Source organism: Accipiter gentilis, chromosome 1, assembly GCF_929443795.1.
Source record: "Accipiter gentilis chromosome 1, bAccGen1.1, whole genome shotgun sequence".
NCBI classification, from domain to species: Eukaryota; Metazoa; Chordata; class Aves; order Accipitriformes; family Accipitridae; genus Astur; species Astur gentilis.
Genome location: NC_064880.1, coordinates 42,488,205 through 42,515,097, shown reverse-complemented (window position 1 = coordinate 42,515,097; position 26,893 = coordinate 42,488,205). Strand labels below are relative to the sequence as shown.

At 42.8% G+C, this 26,893-nt stretch overlaps 1 protein-coding gene across 2 annotated transcripts in view; it reads left to right on the top strand.

Moving 5' to 3' along the window:
- The window catches only part of SEMA5B (semaphorin 5B), a 281,599-nt gene that overhangs the window by 135,400 nt on the left and 119,306 nt on the right, over positions 1–26,893 (top strand). For both annotated transcript variants that reach the window (XM_049804042.1, XM_049804051.1), the window contains exons 4-5: positions 5,574–5,779; positions 21,561–21,660. In XM_049804042.1, coding sequence (XP_049659999.1) covers positions 5,626–5,779; positions 21,561–21,660 — 254 coding nt within the window. In that variant the 5' untranslated portion in view covers positions 5,574–5,625. The remainder of the gene's footprint in view (positions 1–5,573; positions 5,780–21,560; positions 21,661–26,893) is intronic.

Below are 26,893 nucleotides of genomic sequence, written 5' to 3'. Positions count from 1 at the left end.
GCAATAAAGTGACCTGTGTTGTGAGATCTTGATTGTTTATTCCTGATATAAAGCCTACTGTGATATAAAACCTACTGTGTGATACTGCAACCAGTGCCTTGCAGACTGTGCGAGGCAGGAGCTGTGAGAGTACCCCAGTGGTCAGCATGGAGCTCGAGCTTCTGCTTTGCCGCAGGAAAGCATATTACCTGCACACTCTTGCGATCCATCCTGCTGCTGAATTGTAGGGGTTTTTTAAAGATAACTGTTGGATTATAGTCATGAAAATGTGGTTCTGTCTTCCTGGGGTGTTATGAGAGTGAGTTCAGTGTGAGGCTTTTAGATGCTGTTGTAGTGGAGGCCATGGGCAGCCCTGAACGAGGCAGGCACATGAGAGCACGGCAAAACCCAGCCAGAACAATGCAGCGTGTAAGCCGTTGTGAAATTAGAGGTGAGCTTGCCGATTCTTCAGGAGACTGTACGGTGATTTAATTAAAGCAAAACAAGATCTCTTTACAGATTCTCATCTGAACAGTAGTTAGACCATTCCCATATGTTTGCCTCAAAAGTAAATAGATGAGAAAACCTCGTTATGCGGGAGCCCGGTCTAAGTGTGCACATGAGATCTGATGCGTGGACGTGCAAGTGCAGCGTGCCGTGTTTCGGCTGTGAGACAGATCCATCTCGCCAGCGCAGGCATGGCTGAGGGCTGAGTGTACGGATGTGGCCAGGGGCAGAGGGAAAAGTTGTGCCTTTTCTTTGATAGTGTGAAATGGCCCTTGGAGCCAGTCTTGTGGAATGAATTCCAGCTGGTGAGGGTGGGAGGGGAGGGCAAGGAGCGGCGCTTGAATAAAGGACTGAGGTTTTGTTGGCCTTGGAGTTTTCTAGGGCAGAGCTGCCTGTGCCAGCCTGTCATAGCTGCATTGCTGAGCTGTCTTGCTTTATGATATTTATATTTATTTCCCTTATTCTTCCAGTACTTTTTTGAATACTTTAATGTCCACCTCTTTCCATTGCTCTCCTTCCCCATTCTAATAAAATCATAACTGTGCCAATCACAAAAGATCCCAAACAGAAGAATTAATGCTTTTACAGGAGGTTCCTTTTTTAGTCCTTTTAAAAGGCATCTCTTTTCTTTAAAATGAAAGATGAAGCATTTTCTTTTATCCTTAAACTTTACTGTCACGTTTTATTAAGTCAAAATGATAGTTGCAGTCAGAGGAAAGCAGGATATGGATTCCTGGAACAGCCATTTTTAAAGTGTGCTTTGTTTTAAAGCCCTGAAGATTGATTGAAGGTATTTTTCTTTAGACGTGGAGCTTTAGTGAAAGGGGGCCTGATCTGAGTTACCCTCTGTAAATCAGGATTAGTTCCTGTGAAATCAATGGAGTTACAATGATACAATACAGGGCGAGTTGGAAAAGACTCATGCCCCGAGAATGAATAAGGGAGGGACTCTGGGTGATCCCTTGAATGCTGCGCTTGTGCGAGGGGGTGAAGCCACGAGGCAAAGCAGAATTATACGCTTTCCGTATCAGGCTGCCATGAAACGGCCTGGGTGAGAAATGGGCAAGCGGCAGTGAGTTTGTGCTCACATGGGTGCTGTGGTTGCAAATCTCAGCTTTGGGGACGCATTGAGAGTGCAGACAGACCTCCTGCTTTACCCAGAAGGAGCAGCTCTTTGCCCATCCCCTGCCACCGCCACTACAGTCAGGGAAGCCCGTGAGCTAAGAGAGCCTGATTTAAGAGACAAGAGGATGGTGGCAGTAGTGGTGCTCTACAAAATACCTGTCTCTGGAGCATATTTCACCGGATCCAATGGAGCCTGAATTTGTTGACCTTTTGTTGGCAGAGGGCCAGAGGGATTCACTGTGCAGAGTAGAAGAGGGGAGAGAGACGCCCCATCACTGGCCCTTGGGACCGTGCAGAGGCGCAGAGGACAGGCTTTCCTGAGGGAGAGGACAGATTAACTTGGACAGATAATCTTATTGGACATTTTCATCCATTTTTTTTTAACGTGTCTGCATTGTGTGTGGGGGGGAATAGCTGAGGTGGTAAAGATACATGAAAATGAGCAAATAAAGAATTGAAACGATATGTCCTATCTGAGATTTGAGTTTAACCAGGGATTTGAACTCTTGTCTCTCATCTGCACTGAAACCTTGACAGCTGATTTCTTGAGCTCTAAGCCACTTTGAGCAAAGAGTCTAATAAGAACAGCTCTTCTTATAGCATTTAACTGTATCTAAACGGCTTAACGCTAGGGCAAGTTCCAGCAGTGCAAACCACGACTAGCCTGGGCTGTGCTTAGGACATGCAGTGTTTTAGCAGCCTGGATGAGGACTGGTCCTAAGCACGGGTCATACGCCAGCCCTCACAGTGAAAATCTGCAGCTTGGGCAAAACTGGAGGCTTCAGTTTGGCCATCTCCAGTAGAATTAAAATATTTACACTTCATAACTAGCTGCTGGACTCTCCCAGGCAGTTACTAGCTTGCTCCTGGCATACAATTGACCTGCTCTTGCACATGGCACTGCTTCATATTCGGAGTATGTATTTTTCAAAAATAAAGTTGCAGCAGCTGGGAATAGCAATTACTAAGTTAGAGTCTCTCTTAAAATATTGAGAAAAAAACGAGCAAGGCAGCCTGGGAAGGGACAGGTTGAAGGAGTAACCTTTTGCAATGCTATCCACTGTCTGAATATTGTTTAGCTGGTGCTCTAGGGCTCAGGCTTCTGTCGTCCTTGATCAAGCTGGCATTTACTCATTGACTCTGACTCCAGTAGGCACCAGTTCAGGGCTGCACACGACTGATTTTGTTCAACTTCCCAGCACATGAGAGCTCCACACATTTGATGGATGCAATTGGACGTAGGAGATAGGGGACATAGGGAAGGATACAAGTTTTTTATAATGTTTCTTTTTCATCTTTGTTTGGTCATATATTACTTTCCATTTCACATCAAGTTTGAAACCATTATTTTCATGCACACACTTTGGATTTCCCTATGACAGTAAGGAAAAAGAAGATGGAACTTTACCCCAAATACTGCTTACAGCTTTCTAAGGAACACTAAAGTCTCTTGGACTGTGGCAAAATCTCCCAGGGAAAGTGGCAGAAATCCAGCTACTTGGCACATTTTACAACTAGTCCAGACAAAACACTAGTAAATGTACTCTGCTTTGGCACAGAATAGGCTGTGGGATGTTATGAAGCTTTCCTGTATGCAACTTTTTATCATTTCATGACCCTGAAGAGTGTGAAACTTGAATTTACTCATCTGCTGATTGTAGACCTCACAGGGCCTTAGAGGAACATACCGTGTTTGATTTAACAATTTTTTTCACCTAGCTTGAGATCATTGTTTGGATGATTAGTACGTGGAAATGGCCATATTGGCTCAGACTAAAAGTCTGTCTAGTTTAGTACCTTATTTCTAGGATTATCCAGTAATGGCTGCACTGGGAGGAGTAGAGTATGCATAAAGTGAGATTTCCATGACTGTCTCTTCCAGTTTCCAGCAAGGATATCTGACAGTGAAGAAGTCCTTTTGCCTTCTGTGCATTTCCCATGAGAACCATCTCCAATCTAAGGAAAGTTTGGCTTTGTCTCTTCTGGAACTTTAAGCGGATCCGAGCGCTATACAGAATGCGTCTCTCTGGGGTTCATATCTCTGTGCTGTGTTTCACCTCTGGATCTGTACTGAAAAGAGTGACCATTTAAACCAAGGGCTGAAAATACAGTCCTATGCTTCATCATCGATTATTTTTATTACAACATGAGTTGCACAACATCTCCATCATGTGAGATGCCACAGTACTCAGCGACGTACACCCTGCAATATGCTTGTGCTTAATGAATAAACGCTGTGCTGGCCTTAGCTTTGACTGATTTCACATCTCTTACTTCTGCCAGTCCCATTTTTTAATTTAACATATTTGCTGTGTTTAAAAAAAATCCACCTCCATAGTGAAGTGCTGTAAAACCTCCTTTGGAGAACTGGAAGGGGATTTTATACATCCCTGCATAAAATCTGCATGTATATGGAGGTGGAAAAAATATGAAATGCTGTATTCTCTCGGTCACACTGGTTGGGAAACCAAGTCCCTAGAACTACCCCAAATCCTGAATGCCAGTGCTATTTTCAGTCAATGGTATGTAGCTGCTGCTGAGGACACGCATAATGGATGCGCTGGCAACTCATCTTCATGCCAGTGTTTAAAATCACAGAGAAATACAGATAAGAATAAAACATAGGATCCATCTTTCAAACCAACTGTCTTCCATTGCTGCTGTAAGCAGCCCCTTATTACTCCTGTGATGCCCAAAGACCTTTACAAACTTCTTCCAGCTCCTTAATGTCACAGTATTATCCCCTATATTGGAGTTTGCTCCATACCACAAGTCTGTCATTGTGTATCAGTGCCTCATGTTACCAGCTACCAGCCTGGCCACTTCAGCTCACTGACGGTGTTTTGGAGACTCCAAACAAAAATATAGAGGTATCAGGCACTGCAGGTGTTGATTGTTACACTACTTTTATGAATCATTACACCTGCAGGAACTGAAAATCTTGTTATGTGTGAATTTAACCAGAATCAGCTTTATCACTACATAAGATTTAAGGGTAGGAGACTCCATGTGTTTGCAAACACGTGTTTGCAATAACTGAATGAAGTTACATAGGAAAATACAATGCGCATATCAGTAAGATTAAATTTGGCAATGCATATTTTCCTAAGCTGCAGCAGCATCTTGGGGAGCTTGTGGCATGGGCTAATTAATCTTCCATCCCCTGCCTCAGCCCTGGTAGGCCCGGGGGAGTTTTAGAGCTACAGCTTTTCTGCTGCTGTTGTTAAAAATGATCACGTAGAAAAGGCATGACTTTCCTCTCTCCTAGCCTGAGAATGAGTGCTCCTCCTCTTTAGCAGTGCCTCAGCTCTTGTGACTGGGAGCTATAGCATCCCATGATAATGCAGGCAATTGACTCACTTTTCACCATTCTCCCCATTAAGCTCTTTTAATTTTTATGTTACCCTAATTAGCACTTTCCTGGCAACACCTTTAAATTGGCTTTTCTTGTTTCAAGACATTTAAAACAGCAGTGGTAAAATGTATAAATCCCCTATTTGAACACTGTTAGTTGCACATGTGTTTTCACGACGACTGGTGTTGGCTGTTCCTTAGCGATCTCTTGAATGTAGCATGATATTTAAACATGGACATGTCATGAAACTGAGGAGTGAGTTGTCCACACTGGGGGACACATTTACATCATCTGGAGTATTTGAGATTTCATGTTGTCAGCACTGGCTATTGCACACCAGCTGCTGTATAAGGACATATACCTCAAAGGTATACAGAGATATATATTTAGGGAGCTGTGCGCTTCCCTTCTTTTTGAAGTTAGAAGCCCAAACACAGTTGTAAATTGGGTCTTTTTTTTTTTTTTAGATGCTGTTTATGGAATATTATCTTGTCTACTTAGCACAAGTGGGATTGGGATGAAAGGGGAACCTCCACCTTTCTCTACCCGTGTTACACACTCTAGATAAGTATTCATCTTTCTGAAAGTGGAATTATTTGTATTTCAGGTATCCTCCCTGGGCCTACCTTGGAAGCTAGATCTGCAGCCGCCCTTCAGTCATGGTTGTTTCAAGATTAAAGGCCATTTCCCTGTCATTGCCAAGCCTTTTTCTTCTTGCTTTTCATCTCTCAGCATCACAGAATGTACCTGAATACTCTGAAGCTGAACATCAGCAATGCATCAGGAAAGAACATCCCACAATTGCTTTTGAAGGTAAGAGCTTCCATTCCTGTTTCAAGTTCCAGTAGGATGAGCCATTTTGAAGTCCTTCCTGGTGGTGTTAGGCATGATGATTTAGTCTGTGCTGTTTTCCTTACACCTGTTTTCTACAGGCTAGTGCAAGTGGTCTGATGAATCATATTCTCTTTGATGCTTTACAGAGTTTTAACTTTCAGGTTTCACAGCAGTCGCTTAGTTCAGGCAGTTTTGGGACTTCTGGTCTAAGAATCTCCGTTTTCAATTCTGCTACAGCTCCCTGTAATCTTGTGCCATACTGAAACTGTGTTTCGGTTTCTTTTTCTCTAACTGGATTTAGTAATGCTTATATACCTCACCTGGCTGGTTGGATCCAGAGACTTAGTAAGTGAAAAGTGATAGAGAATTTGGACATACCTGAATCCAAGAGTAGTAAATTGTTTTCAAATTGCAAGGAGTGGCTGCCTTTTTGTTGCTTTGTTTTGGTTTGTTAGGTATTTATCACCTCTGCTAGTAGTTTTTCTGTCTTTCATCTGGGCATTTAACTTGACAAGGTCTTAAGAATGTGAGAGGGGGCCTTTGTGTTGCAATGGGCAATCCTTTTACTGTTCTTTTACAGCATGGAATTTCTCTTGTCCTTATCCCAGTTGGATTTTCCATGAGTGTACTAAGTTGCTGTCTGTCCAGTCTGTCCACTTACCCATGTGACAGTTAGATCATTATATGGGTACCACCATTATTTCTGAATTCACCCCAGACTAGTGTGCTAAGCTCAGTGTGCCAGCATCATCAGCTGCTGAATCGCCTTGCTAAAAATGGTTTCCTCCTAAATGTTGAAATATCGATTTTGGTTCCCATTTAAGACTTTGCAGTGCATCTACAGTTACATTCTTCACTAAAGGCAATTAAGTACCTTGTAGTGTGTCTCTAGTTAGGTTCTTTGCTAAAGGCAATTTAGTTGTGGTTCTGTGACCTTTGAGATAGGGTTTCCAGGAAGAAAGTAGTCAAAGGCTTCCTTGCTGACCTTTCAGGGTTCTTCTAGAGAGCTTTACTCTTCTTTACAGAGGAGGAAACTCTTGTCTCTTAATTTGGAAAGTGTAAGAGATTTCTTGTGTGTTTTCCATTATCTGTGCTTTAAAGTAAATTAGCAAAATCTTTAAGCCTACATGATATGGCACTGGCTTTAACTTTGCTTTGGTGGAATGGGTAAATAAACCTTGATTTTAATCGTTAAATAAGTCTAACCATCTGTTTAACTGGGGAGGGGTGAAGGGAGAAACGGTTGGGGTTGAAAATGTGGTGGAACTCAGTTGGATATTTAAATAGATAACACAATAATGAGGATGTTATAGGTACAGAAAAGAGAAAAAGTGTGTGCTCTTCCTATTAACCAGGAGCACCAAACTTTGAGTTTACAGAGGGTGTGTTTGCAGGATCCAGCACTGAGATAAATCATTCTGCAGGGAATATTAGAGCCCTGATTCTTGATGTTGAGGCATTGGTGGGCATTTTTTGGCACTCAAAGTGAGTGCTTCTGTGCAGAAGTGATGGCTATGTAAACACACCCATAATCTGCCAGTTTGCTTTGTTTTAATCGGGCATGAATTTTTTCACAGAAAAAAATAATCTCTCCTCCCCTTTCACTGTACTTGTTCCCTTCCTCTCTTTAATGATAGAGGGCAGGAACTGGTATGAGTTAGTTATAACTTGACAATTATACAAACAAAATAAAGATTGAAATTGCAGGCAGATCAAGAAAATGACCCAGATTATCATTTGGGTCTCTTAAACCCAAGTTAGATTCAGAGTTATTGTTTTTTCTCAGCACCTGTTTCCTCATGATTGTTCATGATACAGTTTGATCCTGTATTTTCTGCTGCAAAGCTCAGCTGGAAAATACACAGGAATAAAATTAAAGGCACCATATTGCCACTGCACGTAGTATTTAAGTTCTATGGAAGAGGGCTCACATCTCCAAAACCACATCTCAGTTCATAATATAATTTATCTTAAAGCTTTACCCTGTTCTGATGCCAGCACAAGCAGGTTTAGGCAACAAGGGGAGACGAGCAGGGGAATCTACATCTTATGTGCTGTTCCAAATTGCTCTGAGGATGTCTCCGCTTAACAGTGTGGCTCATGGGCTTTCTGTGGGTCTCCAAATTCATCGTCCCATGGATCACAACCTGCTATACAATGGGAATGCCAAGCCAACGACTGAAAGAGTGGCCCCAGCAGCAGCTCTGCTGATGCTCCCGCTGCCAGGGGAGAGGATTATGTTACACCAGCAATTTTCAGTGGATGGGCAGTAATAATAAGTACGGCCCCAGACCATTCAGTCATACAGGATGCATTAATTTACTGCCAGAATGAATAGATTAACAAAACAGTTTCTGTTACAAAGGGGTTGAATAGCTTCTTTTTCACAACCTTGCTAGCCAGGCTTCCCATCACAAGACAAATGTGATTCCATAACATCTTTTGTTTTCTCCAGTCTTCAGTTCTTACCTTGGTTGTTCTCAGCCTCTCTTTTTATCGTACTTTTCCTCCAGATTACAATATTCTTAACATCCAGTTAGCTGGATAATATCCTTGTCATGGAAGAATCCAAGTAAAACTCCTTTCTGTGTACTTTTAAACTTATTTCCTGAGAAATTATGTATTTTCTATCTCTCACCTCTTGCTTATTGTATTTCATCCACACTAGTCAACTGTCTGTTTGAATTGATATCTCTTTGTATTGCTATGGGAGGGGTAAGAAAGCAAGAATACAGTTGCATGATCTACTCATTTAAGTAGAACGGAGTCTACGTATGCAAAATACTTTTACTTTAGCTGTGTTTGGACCTGAAGAAATGCCTGTTTCTTTACAGAACCCATTCCCCAAACCACCTGCTATTACTTGTGACCTAGAGAAAATGGTCTAGACAAGTCGAAGGACATAAATTCTGGTCCTAAACATGCTTTTTTTACGTGCTGAAGATAAAGTTTGCACTGCTGGGAGAGATGTGGGCTGGGAAGGGGCTGTGAGCTGAATGACTTATCCTAACAGACTACATAGAGATAGTAAGGCACAGGTTAGGAATTTGTGCTGTGAGCACCGTCCTGTGTATTTGCACAGTACCAAACTAACACAATGGTGTCCCAATTTCCCTGGGGCTTATAAATGATGCTGTGTCCTGGGTTTGGCTGGGATAGAGTTAGTTTTCTCCCAGGAAGCTGGGAGGGGGCACAGCTAGGACAGCTGATCTGAACTAGGCAAAGGGATATTCAATACCATATGGTGTCATGCTCAGTATATAACTGGGGGAGCTGGGCAGGGGGAGGAGGAAGGGCAGCTCGGGAATGGACTGAGCATCAGGTTCCAGGTGGTGAGCAATTGCATTGTGTATCACTAGCTTTATACATTCTTTTATTAGTATAATTGTTGTTGTTACTTCTGTGTTGTCCTATTAAACTGTCCTTATCTCAACCCATGAGGTTTTACCTTTTTCTTCCGATTCTCCTCCCTATCCCACCAGGGCAGGGAGGAGTGACCGAGTGGCCACATGGTGCTTAGTTGCCAATGGGGCTTAAACCACAACATGCTCATTGTACAGTTCACCAACAATAATAATGTACCCAGTTTGGGCTTTTCATAATTAGATTGTTCTACTATGTGCTTATAGGAAATCCAGTTAAAGTTTGATTTCCCTTGTTAGATCAATAAGAAAATGATCTCTTACTTCCCAGGAGGCTGTTTCTGGTGTCTTATTACCTATTTGGCTGTGAGTGGGTAGCTACATTAAGGATCTTGCATGCTTGCTTGTTTTTCAGTGAGTTGAGAAATTAGTGAAACAAGTCAAGTATATCCTTAGTGCATCCTTTTCTTATTTATACATGCATGTACACATGCGTCCAAGTCCCATTTCACTAAACAGTATGTCATTCTGGCACAGCTCCACTGTGGACCACTCTGGTAAGCCAAACACCAGAGAAATTGTTTCTAGTTCTTGTCAGTCATGCTCATCTTTCTTGTCTTTTCCATATGTATATTGAAACCAATAGGTTGGTCCCTGCATTTGCAACTGGGCTATTCCCTTGCCATACTGTCCTGGTTCTGAGCAGTATCCTTCATTGTTATACAGCTGTTTCTTGGACATAAAGCACCTTTGCTATTCATTAAAGAACTTTGGAGCTCCTTTGTAACATGCCCTTTGGGAAAGCCAGAAACATCTTCTGCCGCAGCAATACTCTGTAAGATTTGTTATTTCGAGAGCCAGAGCCATGACTGACATGTATATATGTTTGTATGGGTGCAGAGTGCTCGGTTTCAGCTTGTTTACCAAGGAAATGCTTAAAAGTTTGCAAACTCCTCTGTGTTATATGAATCACTTTGATGTTCACAGCGTAACTGGAAATGAGTTGTAGACAGGTTTCCACTTGCAGTTTCTACCATTATTTATTTCTCATTAGTTTTATCCATTAAATCGCTATGCTTAGGAAGAAGTATGATAGACTTCCCAGGTTTTTCTCCATCCTGTCTCCCAGGGCTTTCTCCCCTGGGTCGTGGCAGTTAGGGTAAGCTGGAAGAACATAATTTGTCCCTGCTTTAATAATTGCAGCCTGTCTTCATCCATAAAAACTGATCCCATCCTGAAGCACAAGAGAGAGGTGGACTTGGTTAAATAGCTTACATCCCAGATCTTCTCAGGACTGCAAATCTCAGCTTTGCAGACTGTATCATCACAGCTGGTGTGAGTTCTCAGTGTGTGGCATTTGACCCATTGTCTAATCCTCAATCTCTCCTAGATGCAGACAAGTTGTTCTGTCTGTTGCCTCAGGTTTTCAAAATGAATTAGTTTGGGAGTGTTTAAATCTGGGATTTTACTTCAGACTGTCTGTAATTATTACTTCCTACCAGATGAATGTGATTCAGGTTGCTTGAGTGTAGCTTGCTGTATATTTTCTCAATATTTTCTTTCTTTAAACAACATTTTATTGAAAAGTAGCCAGCTTCAAACACTGAAATCTGTGGGGAGCAGTTAAGTGTTCGCTTGTTGTATTGAAAGCAAAAGCTGTTTTAACTTTGTGGGCTGAAGGATAATAGGGCATGATTTATTTCTTTTGAAGGTTCTTGACATTTTACCAAACACCCCCACTATTGTTGAATTGGTCACTAATACATTATTCCCCTTACTGTATATTGATGGAAGAAAAGCACATTAGCATCCATCAACTCCAAAGGCCAGCTAGGAAAGCCCCTTAGGAAATTCTGATAAAGATTTACACTTTTCTTGAGCAAGTGAGATTTTGACTATCCAAACCAAAATTTTAGTTAATGAAGGATGAAGATTGTGGGGTGAAGTATGAGAGGCATATCTGGCTAAACATCAAAGGGAAGGCAAAATACATTATGGGAGAATTGCCTTCTAGCTCATAGCCTTGCTGCCCTTGAATCTCCATACAGGGAGTCCAAACGTTAACTAATGATGGAGTGTTGACCAGAAACTGGTGGCATCCTCTGGGTGCTATAGAATATTTGACCTTTGGTGCATTTCAGTATAGATTTTGTTTTCATTAAGCAAGCCTTGTGGCAATTTTCTTTTTAATCTTGAAGAATGGAACTGTGGCAAATGAAGCTGGTATTTTATTCTTTAGAGTTCATTTAGGATTTGTTTGAAAATTATGACTGATAAAGCCATAAATATACAGTGGTTAGGGAAGTAATTTGCTCTCAGGCAAAACTTCTGAAAATTACACCCAACAGCTCTCAATATATTTTACATTCCATAATAATAATTATAACAATAATGCTGCTAGTTCTTTGACACTTCCCCATTAATGGTGCCCAATGCACTTCACAAATAATTGCAATGAGATTTGACTGAAAAAATTATTCAGTGTGCTGTTCCTTGGGGCCTCAAGAAGAAAAGGGGTTTTGGAAGAGTGCCCTTCATTCACAAAATGCTTTAGACAGTGTGAATCATGACAAGGAGGAAAGAAAAGGAAGACCTTACGCTGAAGCTTCAGGAAGCAAAGTGATTGAGTAGCTCTCACATATTGGAGTGAGGGAAGGTAAAACTTTAAAGAGGTACGATAGCTCAAGTGAAGGAGCAGCCTCTGACCATGAGTGGTGGTGATGATGAGAGGGAGGGCATCCACAGCAGCAGGACTGAGTGACGTGGACTCACGGTGTGGAGGAAAAGGTGCTCAGAATGTCACCAGTGCAGTATGTGTGGACCGAGGCCATGAGAAAGTCTTGTCGGCAGCAGAGTAGCTTATTTATATTTTCCAGAGGTACTGCTGGTGTAACTGGGGCTAACAGCAGCAGCTAACAGCAGCATGTGCGTGGTCCTTTCTTTGGCACAGTGGTTGGTTCTAGGACATAGAAGTGGGCTGCCTCTTTTCAGATCCTAGGCACACCTCAGAGAAAGGAAACAGGGTCGAAAGCAAAGCAAAGTGCTTTTCTTCTTTTTCTGTGGTTCAGTGCAAACAAAGGCATGCCTTACAGAAACCTCATTCTCAATTTAAAGTTTACTTAGCACAGTTCCCTAACTGAATAAGTTTGTGAGCCAGTGGTATGGCAGACCTCATTTATTTAGCACATCTGCTTCTGATGAGCGTTAATATATCACATTCTCCTAAAACCTTCCATTCAAGGATGTCATTATGCTTTGATAAAGTTCACTTTAGCACTAGCAATCTCATAAGAAATATTCTTATTTAATCGTGAGGGGTTCACCCTGGAAAGCCATGAACAGTCTCAGCTCAGTCAAGCACTTAATATGTACTTACCTTGAAGTCAATGGGATTGTGTACTTGAAACCAAGCGTATGCTTATGTGCTGAGCTAGGCTACAGTCAAAGTGCATAGCACTGAAACATCAAGTTTGTAAATGGAAAGCCTAGCATATCATTTTGTTTCTAGAGTGTTCTGCTACCATAGGTCCAACTTGCCAAGTTGTTCCTCTAACATGGCTGAATCAAATGGTTAAGAAATCCAACACATTCCTTGGCTTAGTATAGGATTAGCTGGATGAAAGTTGTGATCTGCAATGCACAGTAAACTGGGTTAGAGGTTTCTATAATCATTTCTAGCTTTGGGAGGTACAGATATAATCCTGAAGAAACTCTTGTGCTTTGGCTTAAAAAGCTCTGACTTCATAGATCATCCATCCTTTCTTTTTTATAACATTGGGAGATCCTTAGAATGTGTTTTAATGGAAGTGCTTGAGCTGCAAAATTCAGATCTGTATTTTATACATGGGGATTGCTCTGGTTTACAGCACATGAATAAAAGAGGTGGAGGTCATTGGTGAAATGTGGTCTCTGATAATCCTTTACTATTATTAGCCAGCTTCCAATTTAAAAATACTGATCCTTATGAGAACAGGTTCATTTCAAAAGTCTTTCAGGATTTTACAGCCTCTGCTCTGATTTATTGGTGTAACTGACTCACGGTGGGACCTTTGTTCAGAGAAGACAGGAGTCCTCATAAGCCTGGCTAGCTAAAAAGTACAAACTGAGTTTGACTTGGCATCTCCAGTTCAGTCTCTGGTGAGCCAGCAAAGAGGGTCAACTTCTGTTTCAGATGTTTATCAAATCAGACACATCTGCTTCTGTGGCAGATCTGGCTACCTGCAGGTGAAATTCAGAGTTTAGCCATGCTTTCTCTGCCCTCTCCTACATTCTCACTAGTGGTAACAGTTGTCCTGAATCTTGCATCATCTCTGCTGGCACAACTGGCTGGTGTAGACATGTAACTGTAAGGATAGTGAAAAAAAATTTGCCTCCAGATGTGGGGGAGGCAGATTGAATGATGGTTGAATGATGACAAAGAAGTGTTTTTTCCATCAGACTGCAGTGGCTGTAGGAGCCAAGATGCAGCTTGCTTTCCTGTCTGAAAAGAGGGATTATACTGATCAGAATGTCATAGGAAGCTGCAAGTGATGCATGAGCACTCACCTTATCTTTCTCAGCAAGGGAGATTGCGTGACAGCTGCAGGGCTTGTCTCAGTAAACAATGGATCACAATACTTAAACGCTCTGCAACATCCTTAAGAAAACAAGAAATCTCTGGGTTTTCTAACAGTGGGACTGTGTGTGGCAGCGGTTAGCTGAGTTTCACGAGGTGGTGGTGGGGCACAGGGCTATGGCTGCATGACACCGTGCAGTGCTGTGTGGGGTAGCAGGCAAGGTTTTTGAGGAGGGTTGTTGAGGAGGGGAGGCAGTGTTATGGTAGTGTTTGCCCTGGTTGGTAGCCTGCTGAGGAAAGCCAAATCCATTCTTTCCACGAAGTCCTGAGCTGTTTAGACACAGACCTTTGGTCCTGTTGATCTCAGGCATGGCAAACGGACATGCTTGTGGCCATGTATCCATATCCGACACTCCTGCAGCACTGTGGCATCTCTTCTTGCTCTTGATCAACCATTGCCATTGAGGATCTGCAGTGCTGTATGTTGAGTCAGCATCCCTTGAGGTATATAAAAGAAGTGTAGATTTGGCACTTAGGGACATGGTTTAGTGGTGGACTTGGCAGTGTTAGTTAACAGTTGGACCCGATGATCTTAAAGGTCTTTTCCAACCTAAGTGATTCTATGATTCTATGTTAGTTGCGGTTTCAGGTCTTGTGGTGGTCTGAGCAATAGAAGCCATGCTGAAGAGGGAAGACCCTCTCTCATGTTGCACGACTTCTTTCCCACTCCCCCAGCTTGAGGCCTGGGGACTCACCGAGTGGAAGTCTCCCATCGCTGCCCTCAGGCAGATCTTGATTGAGCTTCTGCCTGCCCTCCACCATGTGCAAATAGGAACCCAAGTGAAAAGTTGAAGGGGCCAAGACTGGCCTCTCTGATGGAGCAGAAATGCTGAAGAACTGTAGAAATGTGCCAAACTGGGAATGTGACTTGCAGTCCTTCAATCTACTTCCTTGGGGGGGCCCCGGACAACTTAACAGCAGGCTGTCCCATACTGGAAGTGAGCACTAGTTCATGCTTCTTATCTGTTTTCTTTATCTGGGATTGAATCCCTGGGTTCTTCCTAGTAGATTGGTGTGTTTTGCCAGCTGCTCCAAATTAATAATCAAAAAGTAAATAAACAAGCAGTCACAATTGTACTTTTGCAAAAATTAGGTTTAGACTAAGTTCGTTCTTCTCCATATTGAAACAATTTAGCAACACTTGTTTTGAAGAAATGATTAAAATTTAGGAAACAAAGAGTCAAGATGCTTGGTATGCATTAGCAATAGTTAGTGCTTCCTGTATATCACATGCGTTACAGATAATTAGGCCTTGATGCACCAGCCAGTATCCCTAAACCCATTTAACAACTGAAAGCACTGAGACACTAAATAGTTTCATGATTTGCCCAAGACAGAGGACTCCAATATCAGTGCTATTGGGCACTTAGGACCATGCCTACATCTCCAGATGTCATTTCTCTCTTGGGAAGAAAGAAACTCAGCAAAGTCAGTTCAAGGATGAGCTGTAGGCAGTGAGGGGAGAGGCGCAAAATCATCTAGATTTGACATAACTTCATATGATAACATGTCTAGATTACTATGATTATTGTGATTCCTACAGCTCTGTGAAGGTACAACCTGAGTCTTTGGTTCTTTTTTACCCTTCAGGGTGGTAAAGAGCAGAGCCTTTTCTTCTGTCCCCTTCTATTCCTTGGTAGCTGAGAGATAGGACTATTCCATCTTTCACGATACCAAGAGAGAAAAAGTCTTATTCTTTCTTCTTGCAGTCATCTCCTATCCACATATTCTTGGACAGGTTTGAGAGGGACATGTGCAACTCTTTTGCTTCTTGGATCTCATTGAAAGGGAATGGCTCACTGCAAGCAGCTATCACAGTGACCCTCAAGCCACTCATGGGGTAGCTCGTTGCTTCCCTCATCTGAGGAGAAGTTTCATAGACAGGAAGAATTGACCAAGTGGGCAGGAAATGAATTAGAAACACGTCTGGAAGGTAAAGACTGCTAGAAAAGAAAGCGGGAGTGGGAGGGGAGGTGAACGTGGGGTCAGAGGGGTAAACTAAATGAAACGATGAAAATGAGACAGCTGGAAGAACATCCGAGTTGGATTCAGGTATTGAGGAAAGACAGAAGGAAACTGCTGGTTTGGCCCATTTTGTAGAAGGGTGCATACTCTGCCAACAGCCTTCTGAGCCTTCATAACTGTGAGTGGAGATCAGACATTTAAGAAGGCAGTGAAGCTAGAAATTGCAGCAGTTGGGATGAGAACATGTTTAATGTACAATTAAAGATTTCAATGGATCAGGTTAAAGAAAGAGAGAATACCAGTAATGAGGTGGAGGTGGTGATGGGAAGACAAGACTGCAGGGTGATATGTATGTGTAGGAGGAATTCTTGGGTAAAGCCAGCTTGATTTTTTTGGCCTCATGAGTAAAGTTGAGCTCTGAGTGCTGACACATTTGTTTGCTCAGCTCTGCCCGCGCAGCAAAAGATTTCCCCTTCTCCTGATAAATTTGCTGAATTGTGGAGTGGTTTTGTGTTGTGGAGGCTACTTTTACATCTCAGCATGGGGTAGGAGTGAAAGTTATTTTCCAAAGACTATTGCACTAACCTGTAGTGTGACCTACAGCAGAGAGCTAAAATTTAAAATGAGGCTGATACTAAAATATGATTCATTGCCAGTCTAATAAAGATAATACTGTAATTTGACTTTAACTTCTATGCATTCTTGGAAGTGTCCACACTTGCTGCGTTTGAGAAGACAGGTGGTAGCATGGATAGTCATTAGCCTTCTGATCTTTGGTTACAGCCTTGTTTGCTTTGTCTCTCATGGGTTCTGGTTGGTGACCCGCACAGAATGGAAACTGTGGCCTCAGCCTTAGCAGGCAACTGTCTACTTACTTTGTGAAAAATGCTCTGAATACTGAGGATAGTTGAAGCAGAGGATGGTCTGAGATGGTAGGTCGGATTATGAAAAGGGGACATTTCATCAGTCTGTACCAAGAAGACAGCCTGAAACCTTACCTTCTGTTATTTATATCTGTTGGTCATGGTTGGGATCCAGCACTGAGAGTCTTCCAGGCTAGTGGGTGGTCTGAAAAAGATCTAAGTGGTTGAGTACTTGCAAACTGGAGTATCTGCCAGTCACTATATATGGTTTGCCCTGTTCCAGCGCTGAAGCAAACCAAAAGGGGCGGAGATTGAACAGTTACAGAAGTCATAGCTGTTGTCTGGGTCTCCCCAGGAATGCTGAAGTACTCACACAGAGTAATCAAACATGCCACGAACTAGTAAGCTGAGTTAAGAGAACTTATAAGAGACCATACTGAGGCAGTAAGGGAAGCACTCAATGTGTGGTCAAGTTAACACTGCACAAAAGTAGGTCTGAATAGCTGCAGAACAGGTATTTATTTATTCCCATTGAGTCTGGCAGGCCCCAAGTGCGATATGTATGCCCTACTTCATTGCACAAACTTCTATTGTTGAATCAGCTTATTTTACAGGGGCTTTATGTAATATATGTGGTTCAGGTGGTCTTTTCTGGAATGGGGTCCCTCGGAATCTTCCTTCTTGTTCAACTTCCCTATTTTCCTCCTTTAAGGTCTTTTTATGATATCTTTGAAGCTTTTCTGTGCAATCCTAGGATACGAGCGTTGTTAGATAGGAGCATGGTTAGTCTGTATATGTAGGTATACCCTTATTTTGCACAACGAATCCTTGGTCCTGTTTAGTTTATTTTCTTTTGCTCCAGCCTAGGAAATCCTTACTGAGAATTATTCCGGAAGAGGTGTTCTTGAATAACACAGTGGTTAGCCATGCTCTGTGCACCTAGCGATGCCTTTGCAACTTCAAGGCATGGCCATTTACCCTCTCTGCTCTTGCGTGATGTGTGCTGGATGCACAAAGCTGTTACAGCCTGCTGGAGTTGGGAGCTACAAGTGGGCTCAAGTAAGATGAAGCAGTAAATGCTGTCCTTCAGACCGGGAAGTCTCAACTCAGTGTTTACATGTAGTTTTTTCTTTCCTCCAAAACACACAGTGTAATGGTGAGGTGGGGAGCAGCTGGTTTTGAGGAGACGAAGGCTCAAGTATTACCAGGTTTACCACATCTTTAGAAGCTGATCCAAAACCCATCAAGCTCAGTGGAAAACAGCCAATGATTTGAAGAGCCTCTGGATCAGGCCCTTAAACTCAGCTCCTGCAATTTGGCACGCCATCCTTTGTGCAGCTGACTAATCCTCGTCCCAGTCCTGTACTCTCAGGAAGCCAGTGCAGAGCAGCATGTTAGTGGACTGCAGGGACCACCCTCCGAAATGGCAGAGGGCCTCTTTTCACCTTGTGTTATGCATGCATAATAGCCTGAGCACAGCTGTGTCTGCAGACTTGTATTTCCTGCAAAGCTTTGTCTTCTTTGCAGCTGGATACCTGAACCACCTGGAGCTGTGGAGGGACTTGCAGAGCTTTAGAGGCTCTGAATCAGATGTCTGGCGATGGATAGTGTTGGAAACTATTAAACTTTTGTTCGCTGGTCCTTGTGTGGAGGAAGTGAGAGCATGGATCTTTAACCCCCTGGAAATGATTAGAGATGAGAAGCACAAAGGAGGCCTTGATGAACATTTTGCCCCTAAGCCATGTGGTTCCTAGCTTTCCGGCTCCTACTGCCGACATGCAAAGCCAGGGCCTTGGTTTTTAATTTTTCATACTGTTTTTAAACAGATACTTTTGCAAATGTAAACATGCCCCAGCACTGAAGGTTTCCAGCCAAATTAAAGAGTCAGCACTGGAAAAATCAGCCTTCTGAGAAAGGTCAAATACAAGCAAACTCTGGAGTTCATTGGGTCCATATGTGTAAACTTCAGCTAATATGGGATAGACCCAGGGCAGCACTTACCTTGCAGAACTGAGCTAGTTTCAGAACGAAAGGCTGGAACTGTCCTTGGGGATGCCTGTGGTCCGAGCAGTGGATTTGAATGTGTCAAATGAAAAAAGACCCATGTACTGACTCTTGGTTGCATTTCCATTCCACTTTATCCCTTCCCTCTTTACAGGAAGAAAGAACGTTGGGAAGGAAAATGTGCCGTTTGGCATTAATTCTGACAACTCACACTTAGACATTCTTATCTGGGACCATGCTGGGTTTAATAATCTCCAACTACATGCCTATAAAAGCTTAATTTTGCTATGAGGATGCATGCCTTGCAGCCTTTAATTTAATAACCGGGAAGGGTTTCTTTGTAAGTTGTACCACCTGCAGTAGTAATAGAAATCAAGACACTGCCTGTTATTTCTTGGGCTTGATTGACATTTCAGCCAACATGGAAAGATTCAAGCCACCTACTGCCTTTAATTTTTTTTTAATTATTTTTTACCTGTAATTTGTCAGAACTTGCCATTAAAAGGAAGAACTGATGAGTGTACCTCTCTGAAGTGAGAAGCTTTTGCTTAGAGCAGCAGATGAACAAATATTCTTCCTGCCACTGCACTGTAATAGTGGGTTAGTTAGTAGGAAAGAGTTGGTAGGAGAGGAGGTAAAATGACAAGAGAAATTATGGCCTAAAAGCAGGATCTTTAAAAGGTATCATCATTATATAGCAATCCCCTAATCCCACCCCCGTCAGCCAACAGAAATGCCAGGAGATCTGCAGCACATGTCAGCCGGCTAACCTGCCTGAAAGGTGTTATTGTTGCTGGTTCTGCTGCTTGGCTCAGAAATGTCTCTGCCGCTAAAGAGCTACAGGAAAAGAAGACAGAGCCCCATTAGTTAGGAGAATGCCGGAGGTGAAACTGCGTTGCCTCCCTGGTGCTAGTACATCATTAAGGGTCCCAGAGGAGTGTAGGAGGTGGAGATGCTTGAAGGTTAGATGGGCTGAGTTATTCCTTAACTCATGCCTTTTCATTGAAGAGCAGAGGAGGTACACGTGTTGTGTGCAGTGCGACAGGAATGCTGAGAAGGGCTGGAAACGTTCAGCTTCTGGTGACTGGGTTTTTAGATTGTGAGCCTGGAGGTCTTGTTGTCGGAGAGCCCCTGGCAGTGTCCAGTTAGGTGGGGCATGGGACCAGGCCTGATGGTGTCCAGCTCCATAGTGAGGGGGCTTAGGAGCTGTTATGAAACATGGTGGTGGTCAGGGCAGAGGCAGAAGCTCCATGACAAGATTCTGCTTTGGGAAGTGAGGCAGGACAAGTGGAGTGTAGGGACTTTTATATGTGTTTTCTTAAGGTTTTGATAACTGAAGGGCTTGATTAGGTTACATCCATGCCTGGAGGCAGAAGGGGCTTGAAATTGCTCAACAACTATCCCTACGTCAAAGGTTTTAAGCTGTTGCACATCTGTAATCCTACAAAGCATGCCAAGACACCAAAGGCCTTAATAAGATTCCTCATCAGCGTTGTCATCTCACCCCTGTGGAAAGGGGAACTAATACCTACAACAAAACATTCAAACCTGACTGCCTTCAGTGAGATTTCTCAATTTATCGTTGGGGGTATAAGATGACAATGGAGCATGTTTTTTCAGAGCTCTTTTGAACTGGTCTGAACCACATCGTTATTGTTATGAGTCATCAGGTCATTGGCCTGTGTATTGCTAACCTGTTGGCATGAGGCCAGAAGGTATTACTTTTCACATTGAGCCTCTTGGATCTTCAACATGCAGTCCTTGAATGAGCCAGGGTTACTTATCAACAGGTCACAGAAGGATTACAGATATACTGATTTGCTCTCATTTGTGCCTTGCTCCCTCAGATATTTGGTATTCTGCATGTATTTTAACAGCCAGAGTAGTTAACAGTTGGAATAAATTTGTAAGAGAAGTCCTCACAGCAAAGCTGGATGGCTTTCTGAAAGATATGTATTAATCTATCCCCAGTTATTTCATGCAGTAAAGGTGTAAGGTGAGAGGCTGAAATTTTGTGATCCGTGATACAAACAAGGTCAAAGTTGGTAACTGTATTGAAAGCTGGAATTCTGGGAATGCCCTAGCATCATGCCTGAGAGTACCCTAAAAATAGTAATTCAGCTTTTTCTTTAAACAGGTGTATTTTTTATTACATCAGGACTATCTGCCCTAGATCTCTCAATTGATGTTGTGTTAATAGATGCAGCTTCTGGAAGAGCTTTGTCTCCGTGAGCATAGCGCAGCCAAATCGATTGCTTTGCATTTAACCTGTGTGATTGCAGTTTGGACAATTGCCTAGATTGGCAAATCCAAGCTAGTTGATAGAGCCAGTCTCAAGCTTATGCAATCTCACAGCCACAAAGATGCTGTGATGACCCTCACCCCCAATCTAAATTAAGGGGGATTTAACTGATAGGGATCCCAGATGTTAGGTAAAGTGAAACCTAGAAGAGAAACCTGAAAGAGAAGGCAAAACCTGTCATTGGAGCAGCCAGGTCTTCAGTGCAGATCATTTCTACTCTAACTTGGTTTTCAATCAGTTGACCCCATCTTCTCTTTCTGGAGGGCAGCAGTTTCCCTTTGCTTAGCACAGAAGGCAAAGCTATGGAGGTACTACAGCAGGCAACCTAGTCCCTGTACACCACTTAACCCTGGCGCTGAAGATGGTTCCCCAGTTTTAACAGAAGTAAAATTGAGCTGCTGTTGTCTCTGAAACCAATGCTGGCGCTCCATCTTGGATGTGAAAATAACTGCTGAGACAGCCCCGTGTTTATGTGCAGTTTTTTGCACGTTCTGCGGAGGATCAGAATAAATAGAAACCCTTTAAATAGATTATTAATTAGCCTTCTCCTGACAGATAACTCAGTAGGAAATCCATTAGTGGATGTCCGGGTAAGCTCACTGCTTCTAGAGCAGCTTTATTGTTTTCTGCTTTCTCGTTTTCGTTGCAGATCTGAAGCCCTGGGTGTCGAATTTCACCTATCCAGGTGTGCATGACTTTTCTCAGCTTGCACTGGATGCCAACAGGAACCAGCTCATTGTGGGAGCAAGGTAAAGATAATCTTTTAATTAGCCCAGGGTTGCTGCTCAAGCTCTTTCCCTTCAGGTTCTGGCTTCAGAAGAGAGTGTGTTTCCAGCTTATGTGGCCATTCTCCACCTCAAAAAGAAAGCTATAATTTATGTAGAGGGATTTAGATTCCTAGTATAATTGCAGAGAGAAAATCACTAGATTTTTTTTTTTTTTAAATGCAATCAAAATGACTAGTTAATGAAGCAGAATGCTGGCATCTCCCTTGGCATCGTGGATGTTAGAAGAGTTATAGTAAATCATTTTGCACCCTCTCTCTGCCAGCACAGAATTTGACTTTATGGTTTATTTGCATGGCCAGACTTTCCCTCTGTACCAAGTTCATCTACACACCTTTGTATAACTCATAATGACAGTGTAAATGATTGCTTTCTTCTCTTTTAGAATTCACTCCATAACCTCTTTGCTTCATCTTGCTGATGTAGCCAGATCCTCACCTATGCATTTTGGTGCAACTGTCATGTTTTGGCCCATTGTATATAACCAGTGTATATTTTCCTTTATTTTCAAACATTATTTTCATTTAGGATGCCATAAGAGTAGGTTGGAAACACACAAGATGAGCATAGGCAAGCTCTAACAAATTTAGAGCTGCATTTGTAACAGGAGAAGAACTATAGTTCAGTGAAATAATATACGTCAGGAGTGGTTGAATCATGAGCCCCAACAGCAACTAATTTTTGTTGCATAATAAACAGATAAGACAACCCAAAAAGAAAAGACTAAGCATGGCCTAACAAATCAGTTTAAGTATAACATTTAGAATCAGATAACATTGTGGTAGCAGTCTCTGCTACTAATGAAAATGGAGGAAGAGACTGCTTTCTTCCCAGGTTATTCAGCATTAGAGGACAGGAGGTGAGGAGCAGAGCTGGAAGAACTCATGATATGAACAAGAGAAAAGAGCAAGATGTGTTGCAGAGGGAGAGTTTCTTGCTTCACAGAGTCAACTGAAGTGTGATTTAATATACATTTTCTGTGTGTATTTGTGCAGTAAATAATAACACTTACCTTCCTGTAGCTGTTCAAATTGCCAGAGGCCCTCCTGCTTTTCATACAGAAACATTTTACTTTTCAAGCCGCAGCTTTACCTGTGCTGGAATCTTTAACTAGCAATTATTAATATTTATTACTTCAGAACAGCATTGCTTTGGGGACAGCTGTGAACAGTGCCTTCTGCCAGGCATTGCACAAACACAGGCACGTCGCTCTGAGGAATTTATGGTTTACATAATTCGGCTGCACGGCAGGTTTCCCCCTGCGCAGACGCTGCTAACGCTGACATGCTTCACCCCTGCTCAAACCCCAGCGACATGTCCTGGAGGGAGTCTCTGTCTCCACAAGAGTTTGTACGAGCGTGGTTAGACACAAGGCTACAATATCATTATAAACAGGGGAATGACAGCAAATTTGGCTTCCTGCTGGAAGTACAATATATTGCAGTGTATTGCTTCACGAGGAAGCAGTAACAAGTATTTATAGAATTTCCTTGGAAAAGTCAGTTTTTATGAAACGCTACCCACCTGACTGGGAGGCTGCAAGTTTCAATGGTGCCACACGGCTCTGCCGAGCAATTCTTGATAGAGTTAATGGAGATGTCATTTCCCAGGGTGTTTTTTTTCGGGTTGGATACAGGCTTGGTGTGGGGAAAGTGGGGAGTGCCGAGCCCTTTCCCTCTTCACCATCTCATTTCCACCCTGTGCGAGGTGACAGGGAGAGGTGCCTGAATATGGGCGTGTGGATGGAGTCCTCGGTGCTGCACAGCTCTGGGTGTGCTGAGCTCCTGGAGCTGTGCCAGAGAAATGGGAAGGGGAAGTAAAGCTTTTTCTGTTCCATCCTTCCCTGATAAATCCACACCTTGTTCTGGACTATTTTTAGGGGTGATTTTTTGAGTCATTAGTTGCTCGTGCACCATCTGCTTGAATTTGCAAATGAAACAATACCTCAAAGAGATAGGAGCTGTCTCTATCCATCTCTACAGGGTGTAATTTATGAAACCTAAATTTAAATGTTAACCATGTTTAAATGTGCTACTGTAGATCATATTAGTAGTAACGCCAGCTATTCTGGGGTTGTGGAAGGAGTTTGGGATCAGGGTGGAGTTTATAAGTACTCCCACTTCTCAATTTCCTGGTTAATATCATTCTATTAGATGATAGCGTTATAAATTATTTCAGACTAGTTCTTTCTGTCTATTTAAAAGCAGTATGACCTCACCACAGCATCTCTTTGGCTTAGTTCATCCTGTGTTTCAAAGCTTCACAGAAAATGCTTCCTAGAAGAAAAGAAGATCCTGGGGCTCACGAGGGTTTTTGGTTTCAGGAATTGGACACAGCGTGACTGAAACTGTAAGAGGTATTGAGGGCATGCCATGCAGACAGGGAGCTGGAATAACACGAGCCTCAGATTTTTAAGCTTTATCCTTATCTGAGAGCCCTCCCCAAGTGACTGGTGCTGTCTGAGAGCAAACCAGAGGAGCTTGATAACTCCACTGCACCAAACACCTGCCAAGTCAAAATCCCAGAAACAAAAGAATTAGTTTCAAAAGCCCACCATGGTTTCTAAGCAACGTATTTACTTGTCACATCATTTGTAAAATCCAAACACTTGCAAGTAAGGATATGAATAGTTTAGAACATTGTAAATCTCACACTACCCATATTATGAGCCACATTTCATTAAGTATAAAACCACACATTTCAAAAATTCATAACCTTCATTTTGACTTGTAGTTTGCATGTTTTGTTTTTGTTTTAAATGTAGTGTTAGTGTTTTAATGTACTGTTTTTCTTCTGTGAATGAGTGATTGTTTTGAAATATTTGCTGCTTTTTTCAGCTCTTGAGCACATGTGATTACTATTTGAGCTTATTTTAATGGGAGGAAAAACAATTTTCTAGACCTTATTACTACTGAGAAAAAAACTTGAAAATATGATCTGAACAGCTCAAAAACCAAGACACATAAATCCCCCCATGCATTAAAAAACTGATGATTTTTGGGAACTTGAATCCTGCTTTTTCTGTGCTAGCTATCAGCAATGCCATTTTTGTCCAATTGTCCTGCCTTTTTGCAAAACACTTTGTTCTTTTCATCAAGAATAAGCCTTGAATTTTTCAGACCTGAGAAAACTTCCAAGTCAAAGCCAATAAAGGAGCTGAAATGGAAACTGATTGCAGCCTTGACTATGTAGAAACTTCCATCCCTCTCTAACAGCATGATCTGGAATGCTTATTGTCTTTACTTTCAATCTCTTTCCCATTATTAGATTTCAGATTTAACTCTGCTGTACAGCATTCCTAGCGAGCAGTTTGCTTTTATTAGCTGAGGGTCTATTTGCTCTATCTAAACATCTGAAATCAAAGAGTAATGGTGAGGAAATGGGTGGCAGTTTCTTGCAGATTAGTGTCACATAATGAGCTATAGTTTTGAATTATAGCCACAGGTTGTATATATGCCGCCATGGCAGAAGAGCCACAGAGGAGATTATTCTGGTACCAGAACAAAGGCTAGGAGACTGGGACACTGCTCTTTTGTCAGTAATACAGCTGGTGAATGGACTGGGAAGAACAGCTTGAATGAGCTGCTGTATAATAAATGGTTTAACAAAGGAGATAAGCTGAATTTCCTAACTCGATGGGCAAGCAAAAGAGACCCGTGTTAAAAAGTGGAGACTTAAAAGATGAAACTGTTTGAATTGATGGTATCTGCTTGCTGTAGCTCAGGGTCAGATCTAGACAGAGTCAGTAGCCATGGAGAGCAGCAGCCTGCCTGGCAGCCAGACAGCTGCAGACCCTTTGCCTATGCCAGTGTGCCCGTGCTGTGATGGGGATGCCAGAGGTGATGGTGGTGGGGCAGGAGGAAGCCAGCTCGCCTCTCCAACGTTCTTCCTTTGCCCTTACTCCTCCCTCCTTCCCTTCCCTGTCTGTAGCAGAGGCATGCTGGCCTTCTCCCATCCCCACGGCAGTGATTTCATCTGCATGTTGGAGAAGCTGTGCTCTGTTCTCTCACCTGTGCTGTAGGCAGGGTGCCCAGTCCCCGGGGAGCGTTGGTTTTGTGGAGGAGGTACATAGTGTAGCTGTGACATCCCACCTCCTCCAGGCGCCTTACTCCTTGGGACTATCTCATTACTGGCTGGGCAGACGCAGGAGCCGGCAAAGAAATGATGATATGAAAGACCCTGCTTGGAGTCAAGCCAAAAAGCATGTTTCACAAGAGCTCCCTGGCGAGGAGAACATAAAAAGTTTAAAGGAGGATGGTTGAGACACCGTGTGACAATCTGGCATGGCAGCAAGCTGAAGGGAAACAGCTTGGACAACAGGAGGATGTTACCCAAACAAATGGCTGCACAGAGAGTGGCTGGGAAGCCCTAAGGGAAATATTTGACTTTTCCCAGAAGGAAACTGCGGGGGTGTCAGCTCGGGGCAGTAGCCTGCTGGGGCTGCGGATGTGAGAGGCATGGCTACGAGGGTTGGCCATTTGCAGGGAGTGGAGGTGTTACCGTAGAAAAGCAGCCAGAAAGTGTCGATGACCAGAAGTCCTCATAGTTCTGCCAGCCAAGAGGGCCGTCAGCTCCATCAGGAGATTGGAAAGGATCGTCTCGCATGGCTGTCGGACAGGGAGCTGCAGCTCAGGAGCCCTTGCCACAAATAGTCATTACCAGGAAGAGCCCAGAGGTAGAGGGTAGTGAGCAAAGGCTGCATCAAGGGACTCAAAACTGCCAAGAAAAGTGCACGTCATTCTGGTCTGCCAGACTTCTCTGCAATAAACGTAAAGCTACTAAGCTGCTGGTGATGCAAGTCTGGACACTTTGACAGGTGTGATTTTCATACTTGATTTAGAGCTGAACCGAATGTGCCTGTTAATGCCAAATAGATAGGCGCAAGAAAGGAGATATGGTTAGTCTGGGCAACAGGGAAGGTGCTCTATGAACTTTCAAGGGTTGTTTTAGGGGGAGCACAGCAGCCTGGGTGCACCCCTTCTTGGCTATTATTGCTCCTGGCTGTATAAGCATTAAAACAGCTCTGGATCATGCAAGTTTAGGAGCTGAAGATGGAATGGAGTGACTGATGTCCCAAAAGAGTTGCTTCAAGTTGCAGCTTGCAGAAATATGGCAAATTGTAAATATACTCCAGGACCCTCAACCAGCAGGTTTGACACCTTGAGTTTATTGAAAGTCTCCTGTGTATGATAGATTA